Raw genomic sequence first — 11,587 nt, 5'->3', positions numbered from 1 at the left:
ATGGGGCACCGAAGCCCTATTTATAGCGAGGAGGAGGATCCCAGCACGCTCGATACCGGACTCCAACCGAAGAGCGACGCTCGGCTACATTTCAGCAACGCGAACGCGCCGTACTCCTCGGCTGTTGATGAGTGCAGAGGCACTAACGTTTTGGGAAGCTACCTTCAGACGGCGCGTGCGCACCCCCCCTTTTCTCTCCCGCCCTCCCGACAAAGAATTCCCTAAGGTGGAAGGCAGCCGTTGGGCAGCCGCGTGCGCCTATTTCTCATTCGTTCTACTGGGCGCGAGTTAGCGTGGGTGACGTGTCTTTGTCGTGGCCAATCGGGGCTGGGCAAGACAAGGGGCAGACTGCGTCCCGCCTCCGTCTCCCCGTGTGGGCGGAGCGATTTCTTGCAGGCAGGCGCTGGCTGGGCAGTGATGGCGGACGATGGGGATGGAAAGCTAAGGACTGAAGGAGGCGGCGGAAGCAGTGGCAGCGGTATCTCGGAGGAGGCGGCGGCGTCGGCGGCCGCCGTCGGGAGCTGGCTCGGGGGAAGCTGGCTTGACATGCTGCTGAGCTTGACGGCGCTGCTGATCGCGGCGTTTCTGGCCTATCAGCTCTACAAGCGCTGGGGCAAAAGGAGCGGAGCGGGGGGCGCGACGCTGCAAAGCCAGGCCGATTCCCTGCCCCGTATGAAGCGGCGGGACTTCACGCTGGAGCAGCTGCGCGAGTACGACGGCGAGCGCATGCCCCACATCCTCCTGGCTGTCAACGGCAAAGTCTTCGACGTGACCAAAGGAAGCAAATTCTACGGGCCCGGTGAGGGGAGGAGGGAAAGCGGGGCGGAGGGTGCCCCCTTTTGACTGTCTGATTCGGACCGTGGTCGCAGTGGAATGCCTCTTGGCACCCTGTGGGGAGACGAAACAGGAGCAGGTAGAAGGGAAAGGGATGAGAGAGGATACCTGGCCTGTTATACTCACCCACGTGGGTACCTGGCGTTAGAAGATGCCTCTCCTACTTGGTGCCCTCCAGATGTTTTAAAGTACTTCAGTAGCCCATGCTGTATGGTCATGGGTAAGGAATGATGGGAGTTGTGGTGCACAAAATACAGAAGGCACAAGCCCAGGCTCCTTAGTTTATACAAAGCCTTAATGGTTCTAGTCCTAACCCTTTTCAAACTCCCGTTAATTTCGAAGTTCTAGACCTAGCGCCTGTATTTGCCTTGTGCACTTGCAAGGGTTGCCCAGTGCAAACAAGCTATTCTAGCTGTATTTTCATCTCTGCTTCCGAGATTTCCAGGCTTCCCGAATCTGACCTGTTTCAATACATATACATTTAATTATCTGAAATGCAATCAAGACTGCAGATGTTAATTTGCCAGCCTGTCACTTCATTAAGGCCTGATTGACTTCCCATCATGCAGAACTTCTCAGCAATTGCAGTTATATTTGGGCTACAGCCCTGCACATCATTCCATTGATGTAAATAGCTGTAGAGCTATAGCCTTGATCTTATGCTGTTTCTCTGACTTCTGTCTGACAAAGATATTAGCACATAGAACAAAATCTAATCTATGGAGTAGTCTCAGACTACTTTTATGTAGGTGTGGGATTGTGGTGTTGGTCATTTACTGGCCAGTTCTGTACATATTTGGAAGCAAGTCCTGTCAAGCACAGTGGGTTTCATAGGTGTGATAAGTAAAATGCCATATTATGAATTAAAATACATACATTTTATTAAATTGTAATGGATCACACAAATACTTAGTGAAATTGATACTGTGCCATCAGTAAAAAGTAGGGCAAGAATCAAACTGAAATTAGTCTAGCAGTTTTTTTGTCTCATACAGATTAAGTTTAAAACAGCATTCCTTTATGATAATAAGTGACTTTGTTTTTAGGATTATAATTTTATTGTTAGTCAGTGAAGACTTTTAAGCCAGTTTACATGTGAACAAAGCAAAATTTCATTGCTTTGTATATATGGGTCATAGTAGCCATTATTTCAGAAGAAGCATTCTCCCTATCTCAGAGAATACCAAATATCTCTTGACAGTGCTTGCTATTTGCATTTTTTATTTTATGAGTACTGGTATTGAAAACAATATTTTTAAAAACTGTGCATTAGTTGGAACACCTTTGTAGTCAATCTCACAAATTTTTAGTTTGTTATTCCATCTAATCATATTAGTATTATTGTTCTTTTTAAATATTTTACTGACTGTAGCCATGATGCAGTGGTATATCTGAATTAATGGTGTGATCCAATAATAGAATGGATACAAATAACTAACATTCTTATTGGGTCACTAGACCTTACTTACAAGGCAATGTGGGTTAATTCTTGGTCATTTGGATCATTTGAGTGCTGGAACAGGACTTTGCATTTATCTTGTATAAGTTTGTGTATTGCTGCCTTCATGAACCTGTAGATGTTTTGGACTTCAGCTCGCATTAGCCTCAGGGAGTACAGCCAATGATCAGGCATTATGGGATTTGTAGTCCAAAACATCTGGAGGGCACTAGTTTTGAGCAAGACTAGTTTCTGTCTGTGGATATGCCAGACTTTGGAACTAGTAATTTATATTATTCCCCTCTATAAACTGAATGCCAGTTGCCACAATATAGTGTGTATATGGTAGAGGTGGTAGTTCTCATCATCAAATCATGGACATTATTGAGTAGGTGCCTTAACTCTTTCAAAAGCCACATGATTCAGCAGTCCCTGTAAGGGCCTCAAAGCTGAGGAAATTAATTTCATTTGAATGCTTCCTTGATGGAAGATTTTGTGCAATGAGAAAAATACTTAAATGGTATTTACCTCAAAATGCACCTATATGAGATCTTAAGCCTTCTATTGCTAAAGGGTTGTTACATGAATCTGTGACTAAATATAACATGCTGTTATCCTAGGCTCCAAGCAACAGTGTATCATCTAAGAAGGTAGTGGGTACCTATTCTGTGGTGTTTGTTTAAATGATTTCTGTTTAGGTTTGTGGATCTAGCACTGGAAAAAATTTGTGACTTTCAACCTGGTGATCAGAGACATAAATGCAAATACAACATTTAAGGCAAAATATGGATGGGTAAACAAGGTGTCATTAGTCCTGTGCTGAGAAACTGCAAGGGCACAAAACAAAGCATTTTTGAATCCTAGTGGTTTCAGTGAGACTCATGCTTATGCTTTGCTCTTCCACTGAAATCAATGGGATTAAAATTGCTTAGTTTTAGCTGGATTGTGAAAACTCTGAGATAAAGCTGTGAAACAAAAAACACTGAGCAGGGGAAATGATAATATCTGATATTCTGAGCATTCTTGTCCCCAGTTGGTTTCTTTTTTATATATAATTTACACATTAGAACATGGTTTTGGTTGGGGTGGGATTGGCTTTCAAACACATCAATTCTACTAAAAACTGTAGTAGAAGGAAGACAAAATTATATCAGAAGTTTTACATTTCAGGTGTCTTATTCTGATACACTTTATTCAGCAATTGAAACCAGTTACCTGATAAAGCATTAGAATAGTTTGGCATTATAGGAACGGTATAGATCCTGTTTGAGAGATGCATGCATGCAAAATTGTAGTATATATACAGTGGTACCTCTGCTCACAAACTTAATCTGTTCCACGACTCTGGTCGCGACCCGAATTGGTCACAAGCCAAGTCAAATTTCCCCATAAGGTCCAGTGTAAATAAGGTTAATCCGTTCTGTAAATATTTTTTATCACAAAAATTTGAAACAATGTAACAAATAACAAGTAACAATTCATATAGTACAGTGGGGAACACTAACCTAGGTGGGGGGAGGTTATTGTTTGGAGGGAGAGTCCAAAAGATAATTGTGCAATAGCGATCATGCTCGGGCGGGGGGAGATGGCTGCGATCGCGCTCATGCAGGGAAGACAGGCGCGATCGTGGTTGTCACCCAATGCAGAGTTAGCGAACGGAGGCAAAATTTTTCTGAAATTTCTATTTGCGACCCGATTTGGTCATGAACTGAAGCATTCGTGAGCCGAGGGACCACTGCACTGCCACATTGAAAAACAAAAGTTTGTGGTGCAAATAATAGGTGCGACAGGAGCACACCTTTCCATCCACTTCTTGCCTGCTTTATGTCAGATTATCTGTGATTGCAGTGCTTCACATTGCAAGTGAGAAGCATGTGTTCTTTGCCCTTTAGGATTAGTTGTTCTTTCCTCTAGAGTGTCATTCACTTGTAAATGTGGTGGTAGATATTCTTTTTTCCTGGTTTGTACACTGTTGTATGTATACAAGGCTAGAATGCACAAAAAATTACTACTAGACTAAGGTGCTTTTTTCCAGTTTAGAAATTATTTTTAAGTGAGCCTCTTAACTTTAAACAAATACTCCCTGTTTGCCGGCAACAACAGCAGATCACAGGTTAACTATCTCAGGATTTACCACATTGTGTACCGAAGCTATTTTTGGATACTCAACTCCCAATTGGGGATCACCCCGTGACATCCACACTGAGACACTATGGGTTAATTGTGGATTAAACAACCCACACTTAACCTACAATTAGTAGTGAGGTTAACTGTGGGTTGTTTAACTCAGAAGTACCCTGTAATGCAGGGTTTAGATGTCATGCAATCCATAATCAGGGCTTGAATTTTAAAACTGGCTGCAGAATGCAGTCAGCCAAATCATATGATTTCCTGCCAGTATGTATGACTGTCTCCACTGTTGGTCAGATATGTGTCTTCTGTTGTCTTACGTTCAAATTAGGATATTCATAATGATGGAAACTAAGGGGAATCTCTACAGAATTTTGGTGGACTTAATCACTAGGCATTGTTACCATTGGCCCCTCTATTTTGCTGAGTCCTGTACCATATACAGAAAACTCATGGAAAAGGGAGAATTTTCTCTCCCTAATATTAAAGGAAAAACTCAGGAAGGGAAAGCAAACATCCCTTCTATCTCACAAATTCTCTACAGACTGAGAATTAAAACTATTGTAACTTTAAATTGATATTGAAATTAATATGGTAATCTTAAATAACTTGAAAGCAATATGGAAGGACAATCTAAATGTTAGATTTCTGAGGAAAGTAGGAAGGGGATAGAGAAAACATTCAGAAGACATGAGGTTGGAGAAGGCTGGCTGCCCTACAGTAATCTTTAAAGTTTTGCTGTGCTAGCTGCCAAGTTGGAAATAACTTTGTACTGTTAGAGTCCCTATTTGCCTACTGTATCAATGACACAGAAGATGCAGCTTTCATGAACAACCCCTGCTCAAAATTCCACATATTCACTGGGTAAATGCATATTGACACTTGTAGTGAAAACTGGAATCTATTAATGACTTATGCTGAAAACATGTTGATGTATCACTGAACCATGTGAGTAGTTCTGGTCTGATGTTTTAGTCTCATGCAATTTCATTGCTGCTCCAGTATAATGCTCCGCCTCTTGCTTTCTGGACAATGTCATCGTTTTTATCCTCATTATTTTCCCCCTTCTTCTTTTACATAATTTTCCCTTTGCAATTAATATTGAATAAAGTAAAAAGAAAGGACTTGGGAGTTCTTTGTCTCCTAACTGGAGCTGTGTATAATGCCAAGTCTTGCTGTTTCTGCAGATACTCAGTTAGAAGGAGAGAAACCACTATTTCCTTTTCTCTCTCTTAAGGAATTTACAGAGAAGAGGGAAAGGGAATATCTGTGCTAGATATGTGGAAAAGGGCCAGGGACAGTCACCAGATCAAGGAGAGTAGTGCTACCAGCAGCAAATGTATTTGTGGAATCTTGGCTAACTTCACGGCTAACTTGGCGTGTCTACTTCAAGTAAGCCTAACTGTATTTAGAATAAAGTTTTTAATAAGTGCATTTAGGATTGCAGCCTAAAACTGATTTATGGTAATTGCTTTTCCTTTTAGAAATAATGCTCAATTCAGTTTAAGGCCTTCTATCTAAGAATGATGTAATCCTGTTAATGATATGAAGGTTATTTACATGCAGAAAGGGGATTGTTTTAATCATTCACATTAGACCAGAATAAATTCAGCTTTTCAAATGGCTCAGTCAAATTCAGTTGTGGCATGCATCAGGAAACTTTAAACAATTGGATATGATTCAGCCAAAGTTAGGCTCTAATCATTTCCACTGATACCAGTATGAGAGAGGTAATCCTTACACTTTAGATGAATCCCAAAGGGGTATATGGAATTAAAAACCTTTCACTTAATTTCCGTCATTTCAAAGTGCAAGAATTACCTTAAAATAAAAGGTTTCCTTGTGGTGTTTTAGATTCTAGATGTTTATATTGTAAAGGTGTTGGAGGATTGCATTAAAATATACTGAAATCACTTGAACACCAATTAAAGTTTTGAGGTTGAGAACTTTGGAAATTTGAATTTGTTGGGATAATGTGTAGTTCTTGCCTGTGTATATGTCCAACATTCAAGTATCATAGAAAACTTTGCGTGATGTGTCAGCTGTGGAGTTGTTCTGAAGACCAAGGAACAATTTAGTCAATAGGGATCTTTTGTGATCAGCTGTTAAGTCTCTCTCTCACACAAAAGTCCTGTGCCCTGCAGTCCTGATTTGAAACAGGAGTCTTCTGCGACTGTTTCTTACAAAAATGTAAAGAGATAGGAGATGGATCTGTAGTTTTAGTTGTGCTACAGAAGTGTGGCCTCTGTTGTTCTTGCATTTTCTTGTAATCTTTAAATGTGATTCCTCAAGACAGTCAGCCAGTGGCTACAGAGAATGGCAGCTTGTTTAATAGCTCATTTTTCTGGTAATGTAAACAAAATGATTTTTCAAGAGCTGTCACTAAATTTCAGTTGCTGATAAAGCCACTGACTTTTCTAGGATTTAGGTTATAAATCTATTTTGTAGAGTTTGTAGCAATTTGAAAAGTTTCACAGCTTTTAGTCAAACAGTGACAACTTTGGTGCTAGAAAGGCTATACAAATAGATGGAATTGACTTTTATCTCCTAAGAGTAGTTGATGGAAGATGTTTGTGTTGTTTTTGTTTTTGGCAGAACTATTAGAAGTGAGGAGAGGATTTTACTCCTAAGTAGAATGTTGATCTAGTTTCCAGAACATGGATTTTATCACTAATTAGAAGTTGACAAAGTGGTTTCGTTTGTCGTAAGAGCAGCAAAGTTTATGACGGAGTTTTTAAAATGAAAGCTAACATTGTTGGTTGACCTGTTGATGTTATAAAGATACTGGAACATAAGACGATATGGCTGTAATAGCAAATGCAACGGGCTGAATTCAACACTCTTTTCCCTGATAGAAGTGGTTCTGACAGCAGAACTAGGAAAGAAGAGGGAGAAAGTCCTGCCATACTAGGGGGCCAGTTATCATCATATTGGATCTAATCAATATTCTGGCCATGTCTAAAAAATTTAAGGAGGTATATAACCATAAAAAACATTTCTCAATTATATTGGTGTTTGAGATGTGTGTTTGCCTGATATCTTAGCATTTTAATGTGGAAAAATGTTTTAGAGAGTCATATTCAAAACTTGGTTATGAATTGCACATGTATATTTACAGGTCCGGATATGGTTCTGCCATCTGTATATGAGTTGATCTTGTAATTCCTGAAGCAATTACTTGATAAGATTATCTGAGTCCTTGTGCTTGTGTAGAAATCATTGGGGATTGCGAGAGATCTGTTATTTCCCCTATGAACTGAGAAAACCCACTGAAAAATATTATGATCTGTATGTGGAATGTTGAACATCCTGCACCTGGGGTCTGTATCTTAACTTTATTTTTGTGCAAATATATGGTTTTATTTTGTCTTCACCTATAGCTAATACAGTGAAATAAACTTATATTTCCTATTCAAACATGATTACTAAATAGACTTGTTCTGTGCTTGGTTAGTATGGATTTAGCATTGACTCTGTAGAAGGGTCTCGTAAAGTTAATATACGACAGGACAAATTTTAGTTCCAGAAAAATTGCACTTTCTGAAAAAGCTAGTATCTGTTTTAGCAGAATTGGTCTTACATTATTTAGATACCCTTATATTCTTTAGATATCCAAGCAAATGATAAAATATTGAGTTATTCTATTGTGATTATCCTAACACCCTCTTTGCAACTTCTGTCAGTAGACATGCATAATTAAGAAGTCAAATTTGCTTGAATAAAAACAAAAAAAAAACTCCTTTAACTATTTTTAATGTATGTTTCCAATGCTCAGGGAGTGACTGCTTGTTACGCAATATTAAGATTCCAGTTAAGCTGCTTCCAAAGGTGATTTTGTCAAATGTTGGCTGTGTTGCCAAAGTCCCTTGATAGTAAGATAGTTGCATACTTAAAATGTTTTGAGGAATGTATGTAACAGAAAATGTTAAAAGCCTTTATATATCCTATTTCATCACAGTTCTGTTGTATTTTTTTAATAATATGGCCTGTATAACCTATGAGTTAGTGACCTGCTTTGTTAGCTTGCAGACTATTTCATTTGGACAGCACTCTGGGGTAAAGTTCATGTTTGTGGTTAGTTGGGCCAGATTCTATGTTGGATAATACTCTGCCCACAAAGAAACATGCAGTTTTGTTTTTAGCATTCCTGAACAGAGATTTTAATGGACAGAATCTCACACTTTAAAAATAATTACAGTAAACCATTGCATGTCTCGTATTTAGAAACTATTTAGAACATCTGGAATGAAAGGAAGCAATTTGACAGTGAATAAGCTTGTTTGTTCATATTCAAGTTGATTAAATTTGTTGATTTATGTATATCTGATCTTTATCAACAGTTCATGGAGTGTGGGAAAGGGAATTCCGTTGCTTTAAAATTTAGGGAAAGTATCTATTATTCTGAGTGGATGAGAATAGTATGTAGTAAATTTGAATTTATCTTTTTTCTATTTTCAGAGGGTCCTTATGGAATATTTGCTGGCAGAGATGCCTCAAGGGGACTAGCAACTTTCTGTCTAGAAAAAGATGCACTCAAAGATGAATATGATGACCTATCAGACTTAAATGCTGTACAAATGGAAAGTGTTAGAGAATGGGAAATGCAATTTAAAGGTAACATTTTAAGTGGAAGTTTTTTCGATCAGCTGGAAAGGAGTTAGACATATGGCTGGGAATGCTTTTAAAGTGATTTCTCAGTGTATAGGAAGTGACATCTTGCTACATTTTTAGTAATTTTAAAATGTTCATATAAGCTGAACTATGGTGACACGAGCTTACAGATCTAGAAGCATGACATGTTGGGGAGCAAGGGGTGAAGGGAATCTTTGCTATGCTTTCATGACCTTGCATTCCCTGTAGTGAAAACATTTGTTGAAATGAGAACAGGGAGGCAGTTGCTTCTAATCTGTAATACATCGTTTCTATGGCATTGTGAGTTGTGCTGGTGCTACCACATGCAAGACAGGAAAGAAACTGTACTTTTTTTGGCGCGGCAGTCCCTTTTCCTCATTCTCATAGGCTAGGTAGTACCTGGGTTGAGGCTTGGATTAGCAAACATCCGTCTTGGAAGGGCTAGAGCTGATGCAGCTCTGGGAGTTACTATGGGCAAATGGGGTACCTCCAGGTTCAAAAATGACTGTCTCTGATCCCATGAGGACCTTTCAGAGTCTAAGCTAATTCCCTAAGCTTATTCTCATCCTTATGGTCAGGTCATTCTTACAGCAACAACTCTATTTGTGAAGCTGAGAAGCACGTCAGTATTGCCCGTAAGCCAGCAGGGCATGGTGGCAATTGTCTCTGTCCTGCAAAGCCATCTGACACCCCAACATGGGTTGCTGTAGTTTTAATAAAGGTAAGGGCACAGTCATATCACTCCCGCTTTAGATACATGTAAGTCTCTGAACTTGATGGCCTTCTTTACATCCAGTGGGCCGAATGAGGTGCAGTGCTGATCGCTACCATTGCTGTATCTCACCCTCTTTGCATTTTATCTAGGCAGCCATTTTCAGTTGTCCACATGAAGTGTCAGAGAAGTGGAAGAAATCAGCATAGGCAGATGACCCCACTCTCTTTCTGTCCCTGCCTTGTCCCCAGGGAACATCTCCACTCATGGAGAGGCAGCTGTGTCCACTGCAGGGGGAGGGGCAGCTGTTTGAAGACCTTGCTACTGGGATGCTGAAGAATTCTATGGCCTTTCAGACAATGTTGGATAACCATAGCATTGCATCCTCGGGAATGCTTTTATGGTGACAGTCAAGAAAGTTTCTCAGGAATGCTTTCCATTATAGGAAGATGCATTGGGTGCATGCGTACACGTCAGTTGCAGTTACCTTTCATGATGGGTATTAAGTCAGATTTTAAAAATTCTATTAACTTAGTGTACTCATAGGACATAGGCATGTATTTTTAAAGGTATACATTTTATGTATTTCTGATTTTGTAATCCATGTTTTTTCCAGAAAAATATGACTACGTAGGTAGACTCCTAAAGCCAGGAGAGGAACCATCAGAATATACAGATGAGGAAGATACCAAGGATCACACTAAACAGGACTGAACTTTGTAAATCACCAAAGTCAGGGGCCTTTGGAACTGCAATCTTATTCCCCATCACAGAATCCCCTGTGTCTTCGGATATAATCATCTGCTGTAGAAAACAACTTGATGGGTTTTGTACAAGAACATCATTCTCCATGAAGATTTGATTACTAGGCATTATTTGTGCTGCCAAACTTTTGTTGTTGCAGTTTAACTGTAATGTCTGGAAAAGCTTCATTACTAAAATGGGGCCAGGGATTTAAAGTGCAAAGAAAGCTATCCCTATTAGCATGTTCAAGCCTTTGAACAGTTTATTTACAAGCTTAGGAGTTTCATATGTCATTTTCACTCCTTTGGCACTAAATGGAAAACCTAATTCTTTTAAGGGATCCCAGGTAAATTTGGCTACCAAAATATTCTAAATGGGAATACTGAAACTAGTTTGTTGGCCATTGGTTTCCATGGCAGAAAGATACTTCTGCAGATCACATGGTTTCAGATAGATGCTCCTGAAGGCTACAGGAAAATTTCACTGCAGAAGCTGTAATCTGAAATCTGCCTTTTCCTTCCCCTCAATCAAATCAAATAATTGTGCCTTATTTCACATAGAGACTTGAATTGTTTTAAGGGAAAACCCAAAGTGACTCAAGTCACTAAAAGCAGCATTGAGGACTGGTTAGAACTTTGTTGACTGGAAAACATTGATGTCATTCTGTATATAGAATGTAAAGGAAAAACTCAGTGTTACTGCCATATATATATATGTTAATATACATAAACTTAATTAGCAGTGTAATGGCCAAATGCATTCCCCTTTGCTTTTTAAATGAAAACACCTCTTCCCTTTTCCATTTTCAGGGAGCTTCCTAAATTTAAGGAATCCAGCCTCTTATCTTTTTGAAGTGAAGGGTGTGCATGGGTGTGGGTGCTCAAGTGCAAGAAATGGGACGAGAGTTCCTGCAGATACTGTAAATACGAATACCATTTTAATAAAGCATGTAAAATACTGAATGTGCTGTCAGAGTTTATGTAGATGCTGTTAAGGTAGTATTGGTGGCCAGGACTATGTGTATGACGAAAAAAATATTGGGATATAATATTTTTGCATTGCAATTAAAGAAAGCTTTACCCAGCTAATTTTTTTTT

General features: G+C 39.5%; 1 protein-coding gene across 1 annotated transcript; it reads left to right on the top strand.

Moving 5' to 3' along the window:
* The first annotated feature begins 381 nt into the window (after positions 1 to 381).
* On the top strand, positions 382 to 11,587 carry PGRMC2 (progesterone receptor membrane component 2). The gene is made up of 3 exons (XM_044429681.1): positions 382 to 799; positions 8,861 to 9,016; positions 10,363 to 11,587. Exons 1-3 carry the CDS (start codon positions 418 to 420, stop codon positions 10,458 to 10,460), a joined length of 636 nt encoding a protein of 211 aa, XP_044285616.1. The 5' UTR covers positions 382 to 417; the 3' UTR covers positions 10,461 to 11,587.

The sequence above is a fragment of the Varanus komodoensis genome, unplaced genomic scaffold (genome assembly GCF_004798865.1).
Source record: "Varanus komodoensis strain SLA01 unplaced genomic scaffold, ASM479886v1 scaffold2, whole genome shotgun sequence".
Classification (NCBI taxonomy): domain Eukaryota; kingdom Metazoa; phylum Chordata; class Lepidosauria; order Squamata; family Varanidae; genus Varanus; species Varanus komodoensis.
This window is presented reverse-complemented; position numbering and strand designations above follow the sequence as displayed.